This window comes from Grus americana, chromosome 5 (genome assembly GCF_028858705.1).
Source record: "Grus americana isolate bGruAme1 chromosome 5, bGruAme1.mat, whole genome shotgun sequence".
In the NCBI taxonomy this organism is placed as follows: domain Eukaryota; kingdom Metazoa; phylum Chordata; class Aves; order Gruiformes; family Gruidae; genus Grus; species Grus americana.
The window spans coordinates 29,604,950-29,630,050 of NC_072856.1; the positions used below are offsets into that span (position 1 = coordinate 29,604,950).

At 43.4% G+C, this 25,101-nt stretch overlaps 1 protein-coding gene across 4 annotated transcripts in view; it reads left to right on the forward strand.

The window, feature by feature from the left end:
* Positions 1 to 25,101, forward strand: part of MAPKBP1 (mitogen-activated protein kinase binding protein 1) — a 103,376-nt gene that overhangs the window by 73,388 nt on the left and 4,887 nt on the right. For 3 of the 4 annotated variants that reach the window (XM_054827296.1, XM_054827299.1, XM_054827297.1), the window contains 13 exons: positions 328 to 439; positions 1,034 to 1,097; positions 5,084 to 5,209; positions 10,580 to 10,728; positions 11,398 to 11,447; positions 11,971 to 12,207; positions 13,148 to 13,317; positions 14,941 to 15,086; positions 16,106 to 16,276; positions 17,148 to 17,226; positions 18,774 to 19,084; positions 19,878 to 20,789; positions 24,189 to 24,274. In XM_054827296.1, coding sequence (XP_054683271.1) covers positions 328 to 439; positions 1,034 to 1,097; positions 5,084 to 5,209; positions 10,580 to 10,728; positions 11,398 to 11,447; positions 11,971 to 12,207; positions 13,148 to 13,317; positions 14,941 to 15,086; positions 16,106 to 16,276; positions 17,148 to 17,226; positions 18,774 to 19,084; positions 19,878 to 20,789; positions 24,189 to 24,274 — 2,613 coding nt within the window. The remainder of the gene's footprint in view (positions 1 to 327; positions 440 to 1,033; positions 1,098 to 5,083; positions 5,210 to 10,579; positions 10,729 to 11,397; positions 11,448 to 11,970; positions 12,208 to 13,147; positions 13,318 to 14,940; positions 15,087 to 16,105; positions 16,277 to 17,147; positions 17,227 to 18,773; positions 19,085 to 19,877; positions 20,790 to 24,188; positions 24,275 to 25,101) is intronic. The other variant, XM_054827300.1, reaches the window with a different exon arrangement.

Here is a 25,101-nt window from a genome sequence, read left to right on the forward strand (position 1 = left end):
TAGAAGAAAGACCCCAGCAGTTAAAAGGAGGTAGGAGAGAGAGGTATAAGTCTGTTCATGGGTGGTGGTGCCTTCACAGTCATGAAGGCATTTAATGAAAGTGCCTTTAGGCTCTCATTAGGTTGGAGATAGTTTTAACAGTTTAGTCAGGTTGCAGATTTGTCCTGGGATGCTGGATAGCTTGGTACTCAACTGGAGTCCTGTTGAAGCTACTTGCATTTTCTTCTTTTAACTACTATGATGATCTTGGGTATTCTGGACCATTTTCATGCAGTTTGAAGGCATGTTCTCACCAGATCTTTGCACTTCTCTTATCTCCTAAACCAGGTGCAAACAGATCCCTCTGGTCTTTATATTGCAACCAGTTGTTCTGACAAGAACCTCTCCATCTTCGATTTTTATTCTGGCGAGTGTGTTGCAACCATGTATGGACATTCCGGTAAGGCACGTAAACTTCTGGAAATGCTTTTTTTTTTTTTTTTTTTTTTTGCTGATGACTGCATAGTACGGTCTGATACTGGTCAAAGCTTTCTGAAGGTTCCTCACCACCAAAGTTTACCCAATGGCTTTTTTGGAGTAGATTATGGTTGGATGAAATTGTAATAGCTTATTTCATTGCAATGTCAACGTTTTTCAGACCTCATTTTGCATTGCAAAACACAAGCACACACATGCCTGTCAGGCCATGTATTTATTTACATGGTTTTCTAATAGCCTATAAGGTAGTCTGTGTTTTTTCAGTGTATATTAAGTTTCATTATGATATACCCTCAGCTCATGCAGGGGCTATTCTATTATAGGCAAAAAGAGACTTCAGTCTTCGTGCTTATTTTGCTGTGGGATACCCTTTCTATGTCAAGCCTAGATTCTTTGTTAAGTTTTTATGGTAATTGAGGCATATTGATCTGTGAAATGTGTTGCCTTTAATGAGAATTTGGGTTGCTGAGCACAGATATTTGGCCAATGATCTCTTCTGCCTATTGGAATAATTCAGGGATTTTTTTTTTTTTTCCTTGTGCTTTATTTCACACAGAGATTGTAACTGGAATGAAATTCAGTAATGACTGCAAACATCTGATCTCTGTTTCTGGTGACAGGTAAGAGGGGTTTGCTCATTTGTGATATCAGCTCATGCCATCTCACATTGGATTTAAAGTGTGTGCTGAAGGAATGTAGAATTTTTTTTTTTTTTTTAATGAGAGATGTTTTATGAATTCCAAAGAAACCTCAGAGCATTCTGAATCCTAAATGTGTGCTGTTGGCAAAGCTCACAAAGCTTATATTATCCTTCCATGCAATCAGATGCCCACGTGAAGTGCTTCCCTTGTGGTTTTCTGAGTGTAGGCACTATTCCCTGCTGGAAAGGAGACAGGAACGTGGCCTGTTTGCTTACCAGCCTTCAGGTCTGTAATGTTATGCAGCTTGTGATATTCTGACCAGTGGTGCCAAAACTTTGTCTTACAGTGCTCCTGTTGGTGAGGTTTCACCAGGTGAATGAGCCTGTCTAGCAGCAATAGGGACAGGCCCCACTCTTTGCTCATGTCCATATGCTCCTCTTCCCTGTTACCCTACGTCAGCTGTGATGCGACTGACTCCTCATTAAGCTGATTCAGGTCACTACATCAGCACCCCCCTCCCAGCTGAGTTTTCAGCTGATTTAGTGAGCTAAATCAGCTCACCAAAAGCTTTAAGTAATCACCAGACTGAGCCCAAGGGGAAAAGGAGAATACATGTCTAATAGGAGGTTTGTAGAGGTGAGTGGACCCACTACTTCTGGAATCAGTGAATGCTTAAATCAGCTGAACCGAATAAAACTTTTCCTTTGAGAAAGATGGTTCCTGGAGTGCTATTTCAAGGCCAGAGCAACCCAGATTCTCTCTCTTTCTTTCTCTTTTCTATTAATAAAACACAATTGAACTGGAAAAAGAGTTTTAGAGGGTTAGTTGTTACAGAACATACAATATATCACCTTAAATTGCATCAGTTGCTTATTTCTGTCTTTCAGTAAAAAGTAAATTTGGTTTTCCTCTTTCTTTACCTTTCATGTGTGTAAATACATTAGGGGAGAAGTTGCAGAAGAGACAGTCATTTTGTTCATAAATTCCAGAAACATGGAAGGTTTGAGGTCTTGTGATTTAGTGCAATGTTCCCTTGTTGACCATTTCCATGAGTGAAATGGCCATTTTCTTCGCTAAGGGCGTGGAGGAGGTGGATGAGAAATGAGGAACGGATTCATGAAGAACTTTGCTGTAAGGAGATGAGAAAGCATGTTTTTCAAAGGAGGACAGGGAAAACAGTCTGTTCCCACATAGCAGCATGTGCAAAGACTAAAACTGAGAATAGAAAGAGAAATGGAGATGGAGAAGGGCATGAGGACTGGGAGACCCACGTGAGAAAAGTACCGCAAGAAAAGACAAAGCAGCAAAAGGGGTAGATGGGAGCATACTTCTGTAGAGCTTTATGTTGAATGCTGATGTATTTACAAGTTCATACTGTTTGCTGCTTATCTCTAGGTTTGATAGCTGTGGGGGTGGGATAAATGAACAAGCCAGATTTGCTTTCTGAATTTTGTTTCCTGCTTTTCAGTATTTTCTCTGCAGCAGATTAGGGTTGCTGTTACGTTTGAGAGCTGCTGCTTGAGGGGAAGCAGCTGCCTGCCCTGGGTTGCCATAGTTCCCAGATGCAGTGCCTCACTACTTTCTCCTGGCTGAAAAGCTGAGGAGGGAGGATGACAGCGAGTTCATTGATAGGAAGTGTCTGTGTCTGTGTGTGACTTCAGTAGCTGGGAGCGATGTTGCTGAGCTTTGTCGCAAAGGGAGCGGCACTGGGGGCAAGGAGGGGATTTTTAATTTTTCATTAAAATCTCCACAGACTCCAAAGTGGGGTTTCTGTTTTCTTTTCATGTGACATGGATATGAAACCTTTTAAAATGTCTCTTCATGAGAAGAAAAAAATGGAGAAGATACAGGCATTCAAGATCCTGGTGCTTTTGGCACTTGCCTTGGGTCCAGGAGACCAAAGTTCATGGCCATTGTTCAAAATGGCAGAGCAAATGAATTTTTACAAACTAGCAAAGAAGAGGGCAAAGCCCCTTGTTGAAAACTCCTTGGTGAATTGGAGTACCCATGAGTATGGTGGCACTGATGGGTCTTGAAGAACTTGATTAAATCCTCTTTGGATTCCAAAATAGTGCGGAGGATTTTATAAATGATAGTAAAAGCACCACCTCTGTTTCTACATCAGTGCAAGTTTACCCAGCTAGACAGGAAAGATGGGTGACATGAAAAGAATTAGTTAGCACTGAGGTTAAATTTCAAAGAAAATGCTGGTCGTTTTACTTTCTAGTAGCTGAAGATGAGATACAGTATTCTCTAATGTGATGAGGATTTTTTTATTATTATTATTTTTAGCCAGATTTCTGAAGAAAATGAGACCAATGAGATCACACAATTTGTTTCCCTCTCTTAAACACTTTTGAATCCATTGACCAAATTCAATCAAATTTCTTAGAAGGTTCCTGGAGGGAGTCCAAGTAAAATAATAGGAGTACCCTGACTGCAAAAAGTACTGCCACATAAGCTTAACCATTATTATACCACAGAGACTCCACGGGATGGTGGGCATTTGTGGTGGGTTGAGCCTGGCTGGGGGCCAGGTGCCCACCAGAGCCGCTCTCTCACTCCCCTCATTCACCAAACAGGGGAGAAAAGGCATAACGAAATGCTTGTAGGTCGAGATAAGGACAGGGAGAGATCACTCACTAATTATCGTCACGAGCAAAACAGACCAAACTTAGAGAGGGAATTCATCTAATTTATTACTAGGCAAAACAGAGTAGAGGAATGAGAAAATAAAATCAACTCTTAAAACACTTCCCCCCACCCCTCCCATCTTCCTGGGCTCAACTTCACTCCCGGCTCCAACCTTCCCCCCCTCAGCGGCACAGGGGGATGGGGAATGGGGGTTATGGTCAGTTCATCTCACGGTGTTTCTGCCGCCTCTTCATCCTCAGGGGGAGGACTCCTCTCATCGTTCCCCTGCTCCAGCATGGAGTCCCTCTCACGGGGTGCAGACCTTCAGGAGCAAACTGCTCCAGCGTGGGGTCCCCCACGGGGCCACAAGTCCTGCCAGCAAACCTGCCCTGGCATGGGCTCCCCTCTTCATGGGTCCACCGGTCCGGCCTGGAACTTGCTCCAGCGTGGGCTTCCCACGGGCCGCAGCTTCCTTCAGGTGTCTCCACCTGCTCCGGCGTGGGGTCCTCCACGGGCTGCAGGTGGAATCTCTACACCCCCTCATCCTTCCTCCATGGGCTGCAGGGGGACAGCCTGCTTCACCATGGCCTTCACCACGGGCTGCAGGGGGATCTCTGCTCCGGCGCCTGGAGCTCCTCCTCCCCCTCCATCTGCACTGACCTTGGTGTCTGCAGAGTTTCTTACATCTTCTCACTCCTCTCTCCGGCTGCAAAAGCTCTCCCTCTCTAAGTGTTTTTCTACTTCTTAAATATGTTATCACAGAGGCGCTGATTGGCTTGGCCTTGGCCAGCGGCGGGTCCGTCTTAGAGCCGGCTGGCATTGGCTCTATCAGACACAGGGGGAGCTTCTAGCAGCTTCTCACAGAAGCCACCCCTGTAGCCCCCCTGCTACCAAAACCCTGCCACGCAAACCCAACACAGCATTAGGAAGGCCTGGCCTGTGGGGGTAGTTGCAATCAGAGGCTGCAGTTTAGCTGCTGTTAGAAGATGCAAAGAACATCTGTAGGCTCCTCTCAACCTGCTGACCATGGGAGGACTTGTTATGGCATTTTTCTTCAGCAGCTGGTGAGATAGTCAAACAAAGGAATAGGATTGGAGATGAGTCTGTGTAAATATCTCTGCAGTTGCTCTCGCCCACAGGGAGTTTTTGTCAGGCAGGTTTTACCTTTTTGTCATGAGGCTTGTGATGGGATTGAGTTTCCGTGAAGCTGTTTCTGTGTGTGTCTCTCCCCCCCCAGACAGAAGGGCTCTTGTTTGCCTCTGCAGTAGGAACTGATAATACCAATAAACTGAACTGAGACTTGACTCCAGCCTCACCTTTGCTTCTTTTAGCTGTATCTTCATCTGGCGTCTGAGCTCAGAGATGACCATCAACATGCGGCAGCGACTGTCTGACATGAAGCAGAGAGGGAAGCAGGCAGAAAAGTCTCCTCCGCACAAGACAGCTGGACTCATGAGGTGAGCAGAGTAGACTGAGAAGAGGTGGCTGACTTTGTAGGGTTTAATGAGAAAAGAAGTGTGGCACTGGGATTCAACTGTAAGGTTTCTGCTATCTTCACTGATAGAAATGAAGATAGCAGAAATAAATATAGAAGCCTGACTGTGATCTTCCAGACAGATTTACTTAGTGTTGCTTCACTGATTGCAATGTGTGTGCAATGCCCCTTGTGTCTTAATTTAGTTTAATGATGTGGTCAGAAACTTTAATAAGCGGTTTACCTAGCAGTACTGGGGCTGGTACACAGCATCCCACCAGGGAAGGCTTGCTCCTTCATGAATAAAGTGCTCTGGGTCCAGGCTGAATGCAGTTTAAAGGCTGTTTTCTGCAGTGCCAGTATTGAAGTATATCTGTGAGCTATATGAGTTTGCCATGTTGATCATAATTCTGAGAGAATCCTTCCAGTTGTGCTGTTTCTTTGTTAACTATTTTCCAGAGGCTTTGAGGAACATCACCTAATTATAATATAAATAATAAATTTAAAAATAATTTCCATGGGAAAAGTTCTTGGCAGCTAAATCATATTATTATTATTTTTTGCTCAGTAAACAACATATCTTAAAACAAACTACAACAGTCTAAGAATTAAATGGATCTAAATTTATATGGTGACCTTTCTGTAAAAAGTGGTGCTTAAACATGGACCCTGTTTTTGAACGGAACAAGAGTGACAGGGGATTTGGATTATTAGTGTACTGTGTTTGCTTTCTCCATAGTAAGTAGCTGAGACTAATTTGACTGTAAGCAATGCAGGAGAGAGTCCTGATGAAGCTGATAGAGGATCAAAGTCAGGAAAAAAGGATAAACGCTGATTTTCTTGGTTCCATGACCCATAATGTTCCTCCTTTACATGACTACAAATTGAGTTCTGGATATAAAAGTGCCAAAGCATTGGAGGACTTACTACACTGGTTGTTGCGTGGAGTATCACAAGGACCTTCCCACTCCCTTTGGGACTAAGTAATGTTGAAACAAGTCTGTCTGCATAGTTTCATTTGGGAAAGTCTTGATCTGCTCATTCTTGAAATGAGTCTTGTCTAATAAGTGCTTTTGGTAACGATGCTGGGAGAACACAGGAAGCTTTTTTTCTAGCCAGAATTCTGGAGCTGTCAAGCAATGTGCTTTTTATAGCAGGCACTCCATTATTCCAGCAGCTGCAGCTTTACCCTAGTGAAGCTCAGCCTGTGACAGATAATCCCAGTCCTCTTCCGCATGAGGTGATACTTGTTTCCGTCACAGACGCTTGCTGAAGGGCGGTGTTAGTGCCACGCCAAGCTCAGCACTTTATTAAACTTGTTTGGTAACCTCTTTGCAAGCCTGGAATCTACTTGTTTGGTCAGCTTTGAAAGCTTGTTTTCAGTTTTGATCGACCGCTGTGGTCACTGGAGATCAGCAAAGACATAACTCCAGAGCATTTTGGATTGGGACTGAATATGGAGGACGAGCCTATTGGACCAGCATTACTGAGGTGGGAGAAGGAAAATAATGAACTTGAGTAAGATTGGTTTTCTAGATGCCCTGTACCTGTTCTGGTTGTGTATCCAAAGTCTGTCTTTGTAGGTTGCAGTGGAGAGTTGGCTTGCACCTTGTGGTGTAAAACTGTTGTCTCAAAAGGATTCACAGTAGTATAAGAAAGCTCCCTGCCTGGTGATATGTCATTTGTTCTACTAGATTTTCTCTAGAACAGTATTGGTAGAATTTGGTAGGGGAAGTAACGCATTTTGCTAGTTCTGTAGTATGAGGGTATGACAGGATGAATAATCAAAATTATACTGGGGAAGCAAAACTGAGCTGAGGGAGGCAGTGGGGAGCTGAAGATTTCCAATACAGGACAGTGCTGCCTCTATCCAGCTGCGACTGGCAGGGCAGAGATTGGCCCAGGTGAATAACATCTGGAGTATAAACACACAGAAGATGCCTTTCTGGGTCAAACCAGTGCTCCAGAAGCCCAGTATTCTCCTGTTAACAGGGGCAATGGAAGATGCTATTTAGTGAGACTCTGTGTGAGCCTTGATATAGGAACCTTTGTGGTCTGCTTGCCTCGTGCTTAATCGTTACATCAGGGATGTTAGGAGATACGTCTTTACCTGTTCCCTTTAGTATTTGGTCATGGACCCATTGTCCACTGAGTTTGTATAAATCCTTTTTGAACTCTGTAATATCATCTGCCTCTGCAACCTCCTTTGGTGACAAGTTTCAGGAGTTCACTGCTCCCTATGGAAAGAAGGACTTATTTTGTCTCTGTTAAACCACATTCCTGCTAATTTCGTTGAAAGCTCCCTGCTTCTGAATATTGTGAACTTTTATGAACTATCGTTCTGCATCCAGCTATCTGTAGTCCCCATGGTTTTGTAAACCTTTGTCAGAACCTCTCTTAATCCAACCTTCTGTCCAAACTGAAGAGTCCCAGCCTTTTCAGTGCCTCCAAAACTTCTAGAGAGACTAAAGTTTCTCCCCTGAAGGATTTCTCTGACTTGCCTTTATGAGACATTGGATTATTTTGGAACTCATCTGACCTGTATGACCTACAGTTCTCCAGAGTGCCCCTGAGAGCCTTTTGGTTCAGCCTCCGGTTGTGGTAATCGCAGATGTGTGCTTTTCTCTCATCTGCTGAACATGAGAAGCTTTGATTGTTTGGGATAATAGAACTTGTACTCAGCTGATATTGCTGGTACATTTTGGTTTTGAGGCATTTGTATTTTCAGAGAAGGAATCATGTGAAGGCCTTTTAATAGGGGTTTGATTTTGGTCCAAGTATGCATTTATTGTTTAGAAAAGCTTGTCTCAATTTTTTTGGAAGGGAAGTTTTAAATTGATTTTACTGTGGAATGTTTGCAGGGCTTATGGCCATGTTTTTAGCTGAGCATTTATATTTTTTAATTTTAATTTTGAAAGTCACTTTTTCTGTGACTTTCATTGAAGGTCTAGTATAAATAGCAGGCGATATAAATGTTATCTAAATTAAATTGTCTAAAACTGATACATGTATACTGTACTGTGTGCCATCAGATATATTTGGAAAGAAGAACTCCTTATCAAATTCTCAGTGAGGCTTTGGTCCAGTCCAGGAAAGCTGTGTGGTTTCCAGGGCTCAGAATGGGGCAGGTTTTTGATGCCAGATCAGAAGTGGTGCCTGAGTCTGCACTGAACTACTGCAATTATAGCACCAGGGAAACTCTGAAGTCAGCAGCACTGTGATCCTTCTGTGCAGAAAAGCAGGGTAACTTTCCTTTTAAAACTCTTTAGGCATTTGGGCAGGGGAGGCATCTGCTAGTGATCCCTGCCACACAGGATGTTACAGTTTCATAAATACGCCCCTAAAGCTCAGGGTTTAAGTAGCACATGATCAGAGTGGGAATGCTGGCAACATATCTCTTGAAATGAATAGTTGCCATTCTTGTCTGTTTTGTTTTAAGAAAAGAAAGAAGGGTTGAATTCAGGACACGCAAAAGAATACAGAGTACCTAATATCAAATGTCTAAATACTAGAACTCCATTAAAGATATGTGGCACTTTTAAGTCTATATGTGTGTCCTGAAGACCTTCTAACTGAAGGTCCTTCCTTGTCATTGACCCTGTACTGGCAGACCCTTCAGAAACTAGGAGCTGAAGTGCAGTTGGCTCTGCCCATCCAGGGCATAGTACTAGAATGGGATAATTCCTCAGCAAAGGAAGAAGACAAGAGCAAGGACAATTAAAATCCTTGCTCTGAGTCACATGTATCATGAGAATTGGACATGTCTATACATGCTATTCTGGAACAGTTACCCTGAAACATTCTTTCTGGTATAATGATGCTTCTTGGGGTTTGGCTGATCCTGCTCTCAGCAGGAATTCAGCAAAACCCAGAAGTCTTACTCCTTTGCTTTCAAAATGCTCTCATGTGGTGCTTATTTGAAAGCAGCTCCCATGCTTGAAACCTCACCCTACATTACTCTGACTTCCATCTAAGTATGAACAAGATGTCATGTACCTCATAGGATGAAACTTGACATAACCTCAAACATACTGTGGTGCTTGAAATTTGTTGGGATTCCCCTGCTTAGACACAGGAACCTGAGAGTGACAAGATGGACACACAAGGAGACAGTATAAAAGATGAAGACACTGACAAACTCAAATGTCAAAAGTTGATGAGGACAGCCAACATGAAATGGTTTCACTGGAGGACTCTGCAGACTTCAGTCAGTTTTACTCTTCTTTTTGCCCGAACACCTCAAAGCTCATCCGAAAGGGTTGGGTAGTTATTGCTCAGCCACTGAGCAGTGGAAATTAATGTTCTGCCACTATACAGGAAGAGAAAAGATTAAAATGCTTCAACTCTTCTTACCATGTTTCAATACTGCCTGCTATCTGTCAGCTACAGGAGAAGTTGGTCCCTCGCCAGGCTGCTCTGTATTTGGTGGATGAGCTATTTTTATTTCATGAATAATGCTTGGCACTCAACACCCACCAGTGATAAATGTCACTAATGATGAGTTTGGCACTCTAGCTCAAGGCTGTGGAACATGCTACTCAAATTTATTTGTTAGGGATTCTTCATTTGTTCGATTATTGTCCAAAGTGGGTTAGTTCATTTGGTTCTGTTGACTGAAGTGGTGAGGGGAGGAAGGGGAAGAGGAGAAGAAAGTGGGAAGGTAGAATTTGGGGTTGGTAAGTATCCTTGATTGGTATTGGGGGATTCTGTGCTGGGAGTGCCTCTGAGGTCTGTGTGGGAACACTTGTCTGATCCACTTTGATTAAAGATCTGCCCAAAATATGTTTTACATTATTCCTTGTGCCTGAAAGCTAAAAAAGGCAGCACAGTGTCCTTACGGTGTGTGGGCTGTGCCTTCAAGTTCTGCATGGTGCAATCCTTGATATGAACCTGTCTCTTATGTGGTAATTTGCCACATACCCAATTCCTGTCAAACAGGAAGTATCTCTATGACATTTTTGATGTGTAAAACAGTTCCAGAGAGGAAACGCTTAAGGGTGGGAAAAATATTTGCTTTTCAAATATGCTGTACCATCTTGGCCTTATGAATTGGTGGGGTCTGAAATGGAAGGCCAGGTTTCATTCCACTCAACTTTCTTAGACTCATTTACTTCTGTTGAGATTTCTGTCATCCTTCTGCACAGATGAGACAATTGCTGTGGCAGGCTCTGTGCACCTTTGTGCAGGGTTTAACTTGCCCTGTTTCTCAGAGATGGGTTTTGCTAGAGCAAGAGTTGAGGCAGCTTGCTGAGTGTGGATGGAGATAAGGTGGAGAACTACCTGGTGTAGGGATTGAAATGGTGGGCAGTTCTTGAGATAGACCATAATACTCCTTCTAATTCCTGCCTCCCAGACACGAGTCCATCTCTGCCCTGTCCTCTGTGCCTGCACTCTCATCAGACAGTGACAAGGATGGTGAAGATGAAGGGAATGATGAAGATGAGCTACGTGGGCTGCAGTCTTTCCATCTTCAGTCCAACTGCAACACTGAGAGAGACTCAGGTATAAATGGGAGGGGGACATGGGCAGAGATGGGGAAAAACGGCATGAATGTGAAGGGGTGACAAAATAAGAGACGCTGGCTTAGGGATATCAAGATGTGGGCAGAAAGACCAAGACAGAAACAGATGGATCAACATTGATGGGTAATGTGGAGCTGCTCATTCCTGCATCTGAAGAGGGGTACGTTTCAGAGTTCTCTGATTAGAAATTCAGTTGTTAAATTGCCAGGTTTCTTGCTAATTTCAACTGGCCAAACAAATTTTGAAATTAGTGTCCTGGGCTTGGGTCTACAAGCTATTGGAAGTCTACAGAAGCCAAATCTACTTCCAGTAGAGATTACCATTACTAATTTGAGGTATTTTTACCACAGATGCTGTAGAGTATTGGAGCAGGGTTTTTTCCCAAGCCTTTGGTGGGTCACTGCACTACGGCAAGTGTTCTGCAACGGGTATGCTGAGTCAGTGAAAATCTTAGATAAAACAGTATGTCTCCATTAAAATTTTGATACAACGATTTGGTAGTCTATGGAAAAGCATGTGTTGGCAGTGATGTGCTGGTTCAAAAGGTACAGGAATGCTGCCTTGGAGGAATGATGAGGTAAGAGGTCTTTTAAAAGCTGGACAGCTGGCCAAGGATGTCAACTAGGTATATATCTTTTCCCCTTTCCAGATCCAGACCTTTCGCTCTCAAGAAGCCTTTCCCATTGGGAAATGAGGAGGGTGAGTTGCTAAACCTTCAAATTGTATTTCTTGTTATAGGGAAATTGGAAAAGAAATTCCTGTGGAGATTAAAAACTTTAGTCACACTGGTGGGAAAGGTGCAGCTGCGGTGGGAAACCATTGAGAAACCTGTCTGTGAAGAATGACTTGAGGGTGGCAAAATAGAGCCTAGTTTAAGAGGCAGTTTCACTTGGGATTTTTACATCAGTATCTTTCCATCAGATGTTATGGTTTTGCCCCTTCATTTCTGGTCTGAATCTCATGTGATGCTGAAGCTGATCATACACTTGGATCCAAGCGAGGCATTTAAATGTTCAGTTACACAACAAGGAGCAATAAATGTATCGTCTTTACTTGATGCTTTATGATTAAGGGAGGAATTTTAAGCTGTCTCACAGACAGCTTTGGGGCTTTTATGGAGATGGACATAATTGTGTTTTTCTGTGGGTCTTGTGTTTTCTCTCCTGTTTTTCCATCAGCAGAACTCAGCTTCTAAGACTGTCTGTCTTTCATTTTCCTTCAGGCCAAAGAGATAGCAGCAATCCAGCGCTCAGAGGCACCAATGAACAAGATGCCCCGGCAACGTGGACGCTGGTCCCAGCCCACCAGCAACATAGAAATGACTGTGAAATCCATGCTTGACCTGCGTCAGTTGGAGTCTTTCTCTGTTTCCCGTTCTCCAAGTCGAGACTCGCTGTCTCAAAACAGCAATGGGGACGACAGAGAAGAGCAGGCAGATCTTCCTGTGCTCATCAACAAAGTAAGGGCAGTACTACTCAGGAGGTGAATCTACTCTGAGTGCATCTGTCCTGCCTCTGTTTATCATCACCTATGTTTGTTTACTACCTGATGCCATTCTTTATATGTTTAGACATGGCTCTAAATGCCTTCTGAGAAACCTGTTTTGTAGTTAGTAGTCCTGCAACATGTGACTCTGCCATCTAATCACAGACCCCATGTCAGATCAAGGTTTCTTTCCAATGACAGGGAAGACCTCGTGTTTTCTTTCAGCTCTTTGATTATTTATGGCAAAAAAAGCTGAGAAGCTGAGCTCGGAATTACAGATGTGTACCTAATTACCTGTTAGCTCGCTCTGCTGGAATGCAGTTTCTTGACTCAAGTAGCCACTGAAATGTGGCTCATATGATGCCCTTAGCTGTGGGCTGTGCTAGATTATTAAGTTGTCTTTAATCTTCCTATCGATGGGTCACAGCAAGTAATGTGTATTCATACCTCAGAAGGCTAATGCCTGTTTTCCAGCAGCAATCTGTCCTGGTGCCTAACTCCATTAGAGTTTTTCCTTCCTTTATAACTGCATGACTGAGAAGAGGATTGGGCTTGCTGCATGCAGTACATCAGTGTTTTTCAGCTGTGGCCCACAGACTTCTCTGAACTATGTCTGATCAGTCTGTAAAAGGTAATGGAAGAACCTGCTGCCACGTGGCTTATGTTCCTGATGTGTGGTCAAAGAGAGATGGAAAGTCCAGTATTTTACCAGAGAATTTTAAGGGATTGCAAACAGCAGCAGTCTGTCGAGTTTAGTAAATAAGAAACAGGAAAGACATAGGAGTGCTGTGTTTTCTGATCTCAGATTTCTGATCATATTCTGTGCTGTAATGCATACTTTCTAGCTCTGCACAGTACTTGCTGACTTAAGGAAAAACACTAGTAATATCTAGTTTTCTCTCTTTTTAAACCAGGTTGGCAGCTCAATACCTCTCCAAGATAACCGGTCTTGTGTAAGACCCAAAGTGATTCGGCTTGTGTCTTGTGAAGATGGGATTTTCTCTCAGGAGCTGGAACCTTCTGAGAGTGAGGAGTGTGTAATCTACCCTGAGCAAGATGAAATCCATCCCACAGACCCTAGCAGGTTAAAAATAAGCTCTCTGCTGTGCATGGCTTAGGCATTTCTGGTTTAGTTTGCTTGCAGCTTGTGTGGTAACTTGGGTGAGTTGACTTACTGCCTGATTGATGCCAGGCATGTTCAGTTGAGGGTTTTATGCCAGCCTGATGCTAAAGGAATCTGAAACTGAGAAGGGACCATTAAAATAATCTTTCCTCTGAGGAAACTGCACATTAGCAGCCTCCTCCAAGTTTTTTTCTTGTTGAACAAACAACTTGTGAGCAGCCTTTTTGCTTTCTCCCTTACGTGGGTTGAAATAAACAAGAGAAAACTTGGAAGCTGGAAAACCACCCAACAGTGACTTATACATGGCAGTGAAATGTCTGCCCAGGAGAAATGACAGGACACTATTATTTATGAGAATTTCAAACCTAATTGGGCAAGAATTTAACAAATGTAGTATGTGATGACCCTTTTGTGGGAAATGGAATGGTTTGTGTGAGAGAGATGGAATTGAAAAGGACACTGGAGACAACGGAGACCTTTTTCCTTCCTCTGCTGTTTCTTTTGTTTTTGTTTTATCTCAATTTTCTGTTTCATTCTGTGCTCCGTTTTTTTTCCTTCCCTGAATTTTATTCTTCCCTTGCCCTCTTAACCCGATGCTAATAGCTGCTTAATTTCCTCTGTCTCCTCCTGCTCTGTTACAAAGAGTGGGCTGATAACTTTAGGCAGGCTTTATGCAAGAATGCATGCGAAAATTTTTGCAGTTGAAGCTGTTAGGTTTCTCCCAGTTTCTCTTTATTTGCATTTTCAATTTTATTATGATAACATTTGGACAAGAGCAGGCCCATGCTCTGTCATGTAAGAAAGGGAGGCACTCTGGTGATGCTAGGTGCAGACTGGACACATCTCAAAGTATACAAAGTTTCCAAACTGCCAGGGGTAATTGCCATTCGGTTCCATTGAGTGACTTCTGCATCTTACCTTGCATTGGAAAAATCTGAAACCAAAGTATTTCATAAAGTAGAAAACTGAAATCCTCAAGCATCAGGCAAAAGAACAGTGCTGGTGTCGTTTGACAAAATAAGACTCGTGAAGTCACAACAGAAATCAGGATCCCTGTCCTACAATACAGTATTTTTGTATGATGTTCTTCAGTAAATTAGTCTCGCTCAAACCTAGAATCTTCTCTGGTTTGCAACATGGAAGTTGCCCAAAGAAGCAGGTCATAAACATGGAAAAAATAGTATATTAGGGCTCAAATCTATGGCAAACTGGAGTTTCTATCATGCAGGTGTATAGGCCTGGTTTTAGTCCCTTTTTCATTACGTAGACCTCTACATTCGTTCCTCGCCTGTGCTGGAAATCAAGCCAGGGCAGTGCTGTGCTGGTGCCCGGTAATCATGGGAAACTGACAACGCCCAGAAAGTCAGACAGTCCCCTTGAGACTTCACTGTCCAAGCTTAATGAAATGCAAAAATATACTGCATAATGATGAGAGAAATCAACTTCTTTTTCTCTTTAAAGCCTTACTTTTGTAATCAGAGGTGTTACTAACACAGGTAAGGCCTTATTAAAGTTAGAATGTGCTTCTTTACATGTAAAACAAATATCTCTTCTCGTGCTGTATCTTTCCTGTCTCTCTTGTAGTGAGTTCCAGGTAAAAGCATTACCCCATGGGAAGCTAAGTAGAGGTTATCACAGTAATGGATGTCCAGACAAACACAGTCCTGACAGTGCCTGCTCTGTAGATTACAGCAGCAGTCGTCTGTCCAGCCCAGACCATCCAAATGAAGGTAAGATGCAAAGACATTATCAATGTATTTATATGTGATGTGGAACACAGCAGAAACTTGCTGGAGTGGTTCTGTGCCATATTTATCAGTTGCTATCCTGATCTCTATACCTGGTCCTCTTCATGAGCTGAACTGAGGTCAGACTGCAAGTAGTCTTGCTAGTATTGCTGTAAAGATTCAGGCATATTTGAACAGGCGCTTCAGTGAAGCCACTGTAGAAGCAGTGTTGTGGTTTAACCCAGCAGGCGGCTGAAACAGCCACACAGCCATTCATTCACTCCCCCTACCCCAGTGGGATGGGGGAGAGAATCAAAAAGTAAAAGGTAAAACTCGTGGGTTGAGATAAAGACAGTTTAATAGGGCAGAAAAGGAAAAGAATAATAAGAATATACAAAACAAGCGATGCACAACACAACTGCTCACGACCTGGAACCAATGCTCAGCTAGCTCCTGAGCCATGTGCCTCCCAGCCAACTCCCCCAGTTATATACAGAGCATGATGTCATATGGTACGGAATATCCCTTTGGTCAGTCTGGGTCAGCTGTCCTAGCTGTGCTCCCTCCCAGCTTCTTGGGCAACCCCCACCTTCTTGTTGGCAGGCTAGTATGAGAAGCTGAAAAGTTCCTGACTGCTTGGCAACAATTAAAATATTAGTGTGTTATCAACACTATTCTCATCCTAAATCCAAAGCACAGCACTATACCAGCTGCTAGTAAGAAAATTTAACTCTATCCCAGCTGAAACCAGGACAGTTGGTTAAAGCGCGCTTTCCCTGTGCGCCTTTGGCTTCCTTTTACCTTGCTAGGTGAGGAGGCAGATTTCGTATTGATTATCCCATAGGCTATGCTGTGTGTGGGATATGATAGATTAGAGAATTACACTCGCTGCTGACCGACTTTTGCTTTGACATTCTAGGTTCAATTTGGCGTTTTTGCTGATTTTTTTTTTTTTTTCCCAATCTGGCTAATGTTACTGTGATTATGCTATTACAGCATTGGGGTTTTTTGCCTTTTCCCAGATTCTGAAAGCACTGAACCCCTAAGTGTGGACGGCATCTCAGACCTGGAGGGAGAGGAAGGAGAGGAAGACGTGGGTACTAGCATGCCGGAGGGAGAAATCTCCCAGATACCTGATCAGGAAAAGTTCCTCAAGCAGCATTTTGGGACCCTGGGCAGCACTGATGGAAAAGGTACAGCTCTCTGCTCGGTGGGAGGACTTTGTGAGGTCGCTTCAGATTTGTTCCCTGTATAAATCAAACCAGGCTACAAGTTCTGCTGGGCTTTTGTGAGCGTGTGTGTGTATGAGGGGGCAAAAATAGGGAGGCCCAAAGAAGAGTGAGATCTGTTAACTCCCTCAGTGTGTGTGTAAGTTTGTGTGAATGAGACTGGGGTCTGTGTCAGTTCGGGTTAACTGTTGTCCCTGGAATCCTGAAGAGCTGTTCTCTTGTTCCCAGGCTAGGTTTTCCTGTTGTATATGAAGGTATTAACTGTATGTTCACCTCCCCCCACCCCCCCCATAGGTGACATGTAGTGGCCTCTAGTGGTATGTTAAGGCATAACAAATGTCACAAAAGAAAATGCTGAAATGCTGGGTGGAGGGAGAGAATAAGAGGAGACATCAGAGTGGCAAAGGAGCTGGTTAGTCTTTATCGACCAACTCCAGAACAAAGCGTATCTTTTTAGAATTGATAATGGTTGCAAGCAGCGATAGCTATGTGAGTTGTCTGGATTTTTTTCTTTTTTTTCCTCCTTTGATTGGTTTGTTTTCTGCTTGATGCCAGTGCCTCACAGTCCTGCAGGCAGGATAGGACACAAAGGGAAGCAAAAAAGAAGGAGGCGTACCCTTAGGGAGAGTAGCAGTTTAAGGCAGAGTAATCTAAGTAGAACAGAAAAGGCAAAGGCAATGAAATTATTTCATTCTCTGTGGTTTTAGCTCAAAAAATCCCCTTGTATATGGGGGAATATTTGATAGTCTCTGTGATAATAAAATGCATGTGCCAGAATGTTTGTTCTGTGACTAAACTGCTCCCTTTTTCTCTCCCTTTTAAACAAAACTTTTAGGTGGCTCTTGTAGAAATCTGGAAAGAACTGAAAACCTCAGCATTTCCTCTCGCTTTCTTTCCCAGTCCCCGGCTCTCAGGTATGGCTCTGCTTCTTTTGAGTGTTTGTTTCTGTCTGTTTTTACTAGTGTGAGTAGGTCTTGACCCAGGCCCTGGGTCAAAATAGTTGAGCAAACTCCTGGCCCTGGTGTGCCCAGGCACAGCAAAGTGTTAGCATAGCACCTGGCAGGCTGGTTGCGGACCCCTGTGATTTGGACAGACCATCCTGTGTCACTATAGCTGTTCTATTTTTTCCTAAAGCAATGCTGTTGTTTTATTCTTTTTCATCTTTCAACAATGTGCTTAGTTGTTTAATGATTAATGCCTTGATTGATTAAGCTGGAGGAATCACTAATCATCTAATTTACTCTTCACTGTTTATGCTCTGTTTATTCTTTTGCATTTCATTCAGCTTGGACAATGAAAGTAGGCTTGTCAACTTTTCCTTTGTTTTACAGTCCTTCCTTACTCAGCTTTGTTTCTCAGCCTTCATAGGGTGCTCTGGTGTCTCATACAAAGCCCCATGGGGATATTAGTCTTCAAAATACCCCTCAACCCTGAAGCACCCCAAAAGGCCTCTCCAAGCTGTTTCCCTGGTTGTTTAAAAAATAAATCCCAACAAAACAAACAAAGAAATGAACAAAAAATAGGGTAAATACTTTTGTTGATTTGGGTTCATAAATGTTTAAAACAAACAAATAATTCTGTATTCCAATAAAATGACAACCTAAAATCTCAGCTCAGATCAATTTCATTGTATAGGACTGAGCAGATTTGGGTACATCTATGGTTCACCAGCTGTGTCTAGATTCACTATGTTAGAGAAATTTTTCGTCCCTGCTGTATTGGGCTGCTGTTGCTGCTGTCAGGAGTGCCTCTTTGTCTTGCGCTGGAACTGTATGTTTGGGAAGAAAGCCAGTGGTTAGCTATTGTGTAAGCTTCTGGAGAGATGCAATGGTGAGTGAAGGAAGTCACTGACACTCTAGAGATGTAACAAGTGAGGTAGTTTTAGGCTATGAAAACCTCTGGGCTTTTAATCTGTTCATCTGTTCAAACGCACCAGATTGAAAGTTGCCTCCTTTCTGAAGTAAGCCCACTGTGCTTGTCTGAAGTGGAGAGGAAGAGGAACTTAAGTTTTCCTCTTGAAGATACTGACCAACTTTCCTAGTAATTATGCTTTCATAATGTTAGGAAAGTATAATTACTTTCTCTTAGGATATCCTAGAATTGAAGAGATTTCACTTAGTAAGGTGAGCTGAGAGAAAAGACCTGACCTGACTTTGCCCAGTCTTCCCTCTTGCCTGGAATTTTTCCTTCTCTTTTGCCTTCACCTTTTACAGTGTCCTCCCTGGAAACAATGACCCAATGCTATTTGTGATCATGCAGCCTAAGGTCGAATGCCTGAAGACCAGTGCTTCCAGGGATGAGTAGAATGAAGTGGTAACAGCCTAGGGCATTTTTGACTTAAAAAAAATCCAGATAGCGAAGAGCTTTTTATCCCAGAGAAGCTGGCTTAATGCGTGTACCTGTTTGTCCAGGGCAGCATACCTACTAGTTTTAACTGAGACTTCTTTATCGTGTTCTCTAGACGATTGTCACTCTCTTCGTCAAATCTGATACTGGATTCAAAGCCCATCGAGCCACCAACCCAGACCAATCGATTTACACCAGACCTGTTGAAAAATGGCCGTAGCCATCCTGGTGATGCATTGGAGAACAGCCAGCTCCTGGAGAGTGTAAATTCAAATCGGGCTGTTTATGTCCAGAAAAAACGCAGATCAGCTTTGGAGGCCAGCAGAGTTGGTATGGCTCCTGGACGGGTTACTGCATCCTTTCCAGAAGGCCCTGTGAATGCGGTGATGAGAAAGGCGCAATCAGTTCACGACCTCGTTCATGAGGGTAAGGACACAGGTTGGAATGATGGTATAAACCCAAGAATGAAATGGGGAGATTTGACCTTGAGTGGAGATTTAAATTAAGCTTATGACTTTCTTCATTCTGAGCTACAGGCTTTGCACGTCTTCTGACTCTTAGCCTGTGAAGGGAAAATATTTTTAGTTTATAATGCAGATGCTGGTCTCCTAATTATCGGTCTCTGATATTTGTCTGGCAGCTGTGGGAGGACCAATGCCAAGGGTGAAATGAACTATTTGCAAAGAAATTCTCTCTTGCTGTGGGTGGTTGCTCCAGGCCAACACTGAAGCTCCCCAGAGTGGGGAGGAGAGAAAGAGGGAAGGAGGAGACAGTAAGAGGGAGCTTACTGTATCCATACACTCTGTGTGAAAGAACTCTATTTTTGAAAAAACAGTCAACTCGTGAACCATCAATAAGCACTCAGTTTGTTTTTAAAAAAAAAAATAAACCTTAGCGCTGCAACATTGTATGCCAGTTTTTGCCTGCTTCCTCTGGCCTCTTGGTTAACGGTCACAGTGGTCTGAGGATTTCTGGCCATACACTTTAAGAACAAGTCTCTCTCATCAGGTAAGCAGCAGTGTGTAAGCAGGATGAGGGATGGGCCAGAAAGCAAGCTGTTGAGGCTTGGTGATATTAACCTGAAGTAGTGGTTCTGTACACCTCTCCCAGGGGCTGAGCTGAGGCACATAGGCTGGAGCAGCTCTGTTACTTTCCGATTTTGGAATTCATTGCAGGCTCTTGTCTATTTTTGGTATGTTTGTCTGTTTAATTTTCACAGATAAGGGTCCTGGAATGATATCCTCTGCCAGGCAGCGTCCTCAGACTCTTTTGGTGGTTGAGAAGGATCCCAGACCTAACAATTGCAGGGTGTTATCAGCCAATATGTTGAAGATGGATGGATCTGGTGCTCTGCTGGCCAAAGATGTCAGGGCTGCAAAACCAAAGTCCTACATGAACCCCACAACCAGCTTCCGGGCTAAGATGTCAAGGAGCATATCTGTAGGGGAAAATCTGTACCTCGGTTACTCCACCGAAATGTTGACTGATGGGAGGACTAGCCCTCCAGTGGCAGAGAAGACACAGTTTAGTTCCACAGCAGATGCTGAGAAGATTAAGCTACCGGTGAAAGAAAATGTTCCAGTGAAGCCAGCACTTCAGCCAGTTGTAAACTGCTCATCTCCCAAGTCCTTCCACAGCAAGTTAGCATCATCAAACCGAGCACATCTGATTCTTGACATTCCCAAGCCGTTGCCTGATAGACCCACACTGGCCTCCTTCTCACCCACTACCAAAACAAAAACCCTGCTTGAGCCACAGTCTCCGCAGTCACCTGCTGGGGCCTGTAAAAAGAAACCCTCTTTTCCTGAGGTCCGAGCCTCCAAGAGGGAGAATCAAACTGCTGGGTCTCTGGTTCCTGGTAGAGAGATCCCTGCAGGACTTGCTAAGGAGAGCCCAGTGGAGAGTCCAGTCTCAAGGACAGGTTGCCAGGATGAGCCAGGGGTCACCAGTCCAAAACTGAGGGAGTTGTCAGAGGGCCGGCACCTAACGTCTCCTGAGGGCACGCTGCCCAGGTGCAGGGAGAGGATCACTGGCATCGCCTGTGTACTAGACAACCAACCTGGACTTTGCCCACTAGACCCCTTCAGGCCAAGGTCTCCTACATCTATAACTGCCTCGGCACAGGTCTCAGGTGTGCATGGATACCCATCTCTTATCTTCCCCCTTCTGTCTCCTGTCTTTGTGAACCGCCTCACGATCCCATCACATTTCTTTACGTCCAGCTTCTGGCCTGTCTCGTCCTGTCTGCACCTGTCTCGTTCCATAAGCCATCCCCTCAATGGTGAGACACTTCTTCAACCTGACATCTTTTTTTCAGTCTTTAATTTCCATTTCCTCTGGGTCTTATGTCTGAAGGTCCTTTTTAGCTGAATGTTTTGTAGACCTCAGCATTCTCATGTTTTTAGCCGTACAATTACCTGTAGGGGCTCAAACCTCTTTCTGGTCAATGCTAAAAGCTGACATGCTGGGAATCCCCCTGAGTGTGTAGATTACATCCTCCATGCCCTTCTCAGAGCATGTCTGACCAGCAGATGAAGGTGCAGGCCAACACGTACTAGCTGAACCTAGCAAGCACAGATAATAGTGACAGTGAAGGTATGCCAGGCAGCTCAGGCTTTACTTTGTTAATTCGCAAGTGCGCAGGGTCCAGAAGGGTTTGCATACAGTTTTCTCTCATGAGATAAGGCTTGACCAAGGCGAGTTCCTTGCTGTAGCCACCTGTGAGAGCGAGAAAGTCTCTGTGCTGCTATCACTCTGCTTTGCGGACATGTCTGCAAACTGGGTGTGCAATGCATGTGCAGGCCTAGCCTTTGGGTTTGAGCATAAAAGAACATGAGTTAATTTTTGAATTATCTCTAGCTTGGAGATAAAGGTACAAGGTGGGAAACTGTTTTACCTGCTGAAAACAGCTCTTGGATCTGTTACAGGCCCTGATTTAAGGTACTTCAATCAAATGAAAACTAGCAGGTAACTTCAAACGGAAGCAAAAATCCTGCCCTCCGAGGCAGAAAACCTCCAGTGGCAGAGAAGACACAGTTTAGTCCCACAGCATCTGCTGCGGGACTAAAACCTCCAGAGGTTTTTCTTTTGTGTCACAACCTGAAAGGAAATATGCCTTCCTGAAAGACTTGACTGAGTTGTGCAGTAGGAAGCTGAATGTTAACCACTGCACCGATACTTTATACCTTCAGGGGGCTATACAGTGCACAGTTTTTAATCCCTTTTGCTATGTTGTTCTTATTCATATCTGAGAAGGGGCACCTCTGTAATCCTGTGATCCATTACTTTCTGCGCTGCCAGGCTGCTCCACCTCCACTCTATTGCAGTGGTTAAGCACAGTATCTCTGCACCAAAGCATAGCAGAGGGATAATCTGGTTTTGATGCACTATTATTTTTCTTTTTGCACTTCTAGAGGGATCAAACCATAGGGTAGCTGCTCTGTAGAACAGCAAGCGCATCTGAAACTTTCAGACCCTACCCCCACAAGGGTGAGGTTTCTTCCAACAGCAGATGCAGCCTGGAGCTGTGGAATCCCATTCTACAGCAGAGAAGTAACAGTCCAGTTGTCTGTACTCTTTAGGCTGAGTTTTCTCTTCTAGACTTGGGAATCAAGCTATATATCACATGATTTTTGGTCAGTTGCAAGGAATCTTTGCAAATTAGCACAGATAGTGCAAAAAAAAAAAAAAAGCAATTTTTTTTTTCAGCAGTGATTATTTTCTTTTTTTAAAGCAGCTCCCAATACATAGCATGCCCTGACAGAATATTTAACAGCATCTTTTAGTGAGTTAGGATGATTTAGCACAGTGGATCCCCAATTTTTTTTTTCTCAACAGACAGCTGTCAGCCTTTAGTTTCTTGCAGACCACGTTTACCAAATTTTTAGTGGTAGATGCTGGAAAAGCTGTTTAGATCCAAGTAGGCTGTTGCTGTGAACAATTTACTGTGGCTTCTGTGGATCATAGTGTAGCAGTTTAGATTAGGGTTGACAGAGACCCATTCTGCTTCTGACTTGCTCTGTGACTTTGGGTTTCCACTTAATTTTTTTGTCCTTCCATTTTCCTGCCTGTATAACAGCTGCAGATAAAGAGACTTAATTGTTTTTGTTAAAGCATTTTGACATTTACAGTAAAAATGCTGTAAATGTGCTTAATGCTGTTGCTGTGTTTAATACTCTCTGCTGGTTTCTGAAGAGCTCTGCTCTGCACACCTGAGAGGCAGAAAATGCCTGTTACTCAAGCATTTGTGTTATGTTTGTCACCTTTCTCCAGACTGGCAGCTCACAGAGCTGGAGACAGGTGTAAAAAGCATGATCAGAGGAGAAATCCAGAAATGATCATGAGAAGAAACAGCTGGGTTTAAAACAAAAAGAGGGGAGGAGAGGAGCAGGAAAAAAAAGAGGAAAAAAAGAAAAAAAAAGAAAAGGCAAGAATCTTGGACTGCACTGAAGCCCACTGTGCTCAAACTCTACCAGGTTGGGTAATCTGGAAATGAAAAATGCGGATGGAAGGATTTGTTCATCCCCCTTTGTTCTTCTAGTTGTGTTTGTTTATGTATAAATAGATGTTTTTCTAGCTGTGTTTGTTTATACATCATCTAGATGTATTCATACAATTAGATAAGGTCCCCTCCAGCCTGTTCAAAGTTGATGTTCTTAGAAGTGCAGAAATAATAGTGCTAATGTGACCAAGTTTTGTTTTTAGGTAACTAAGGAAGTTGAATGGCTTTTGTCCAGGCCTTTGCAAACCTGAAGATAACTACAGATTGTGTGTGTGTCTATGTCTTTGTTCCTGGTTTATGTCTAACTCATGAAAGCATTTATTTTATAAAGCATTACAGGCCTTCAGCTCTGATGCTTTGGAGATAATATCTGGTGGGGGCAGGCAGAGGATGATGTTCTTCAGTTGCTTGCTTATATTTTTCATTTTCGAATTACGGCGTATCAGCAGTGCATATCCTGGGTTGCTCAGAAATGTGATTCTGTTGTGATTGTTTGTCAACACTGCTCTGGACCTAAGTCCTCACTAGAGAATGCTGTAATAATTCAGTATAATCCTTCATCCTCAGTGTTTAGTTTTACACTGTGCAAAAAAGTACATGAGGGGGAGTGTGTAGATTGCTGAATAGGTGGAAGCTAAATTACAGGCTTCTCATGTCGGTCCTTTTTGCCACTGGAATCCTTCATTCAAACTTGACTTTAATTATAATTGAGAATGGCATGGGTAATTGTGACTATCCTTGACTTGTAACAAGGATGTGTGATCTGAGAAAAACCATTGTTGACTTTGGAGAGGCTAAAGACTGGAAAAACAGGAATGTTTGAAACAAGTAGCATCTCTGGATAGTAAGAAGAAAAACTCATGTAGAACTTATGTGTTTAATGATTGGCTCTAAAAATTGAATGAGAAGTGTGTGCACATGATCTTTCAAATATATATTTAAAAAAATGTTTTCTTACCCAACTGTGAGATCATGGATATTGGAGTGTGTCTGTGCCTTAGTTTGCATTTTTATTTCCCCCCCCTTCAGAATCGTGCATCAGCGTAGAGCAGTGTGAGCACGTGGTATCCGAGCTCCAGGACAGCATGCGCAAAGCCATTCATCTTTACCGCATGGTGAGTGACCTCAGATGTGGGTTCTGTGACAGCAGGCTTTACAATTTGTGAGCATTGAATGTATGTGCTTGCTGGCTTAAGGTGTTCTCTTGACTGGGTGTTCAGTGACGCAAGTTGCCTGGTTGTCCACTTGACTGCACCTAAAGCTTGAACCAAGGAGGCAGGAACTCCTCATTTCCAACTTTTGGGTTTTCCAATGGCTTGCTATGGTACTCTGAGCAAATCAATTAACTTTTCAGTCTGTTTAGCCTATCTGTAAACTGAAGATAACAGCATGCTCTTTTTCAAAAGGGTATTAGGGAATTAGTTAATATTTATACAGTGCTTCAGAGATACGAAATACTATAGGACCTTTAAGTTTTATTATCCCCATCTGTTCTCTGTCTTTGATGCCTGGGAAAAGGATTAGCAAATGTGAGATACCATGGGAGTCCAGCTGTGAGAGGGAACATGCAACCACTCGCCCTATCCCTTTCACTGCCAGACCAGAGTTACACGCAGAGCAATATAACAGCTCTTTCTTTCATTGCTTAGCACTGATCTGTCAAGTCCTCTGTAACGAGCGTGAAACTTCCACCGTGAGTTTCTGCCATGTGGTCCTCTGCAGCTCTGGCCTTAGCATTAGCTCTCTGACCTTGCTCTGTTCCTGTGACCAGCTGCATCTGGCAGACAGGAAGAAAAGGAGATGGTGGCCCTGTGCTGCAGCTGGGAAACATAGCATAAGGGTCACACTGCCCAAAAATGTGCTTCCCATCTCTGGCCTAATGCCTCTGGATTTTGTGTGGATTGGATGCATGCCCTGTTATATGACTAAATTGGCAGTCTCA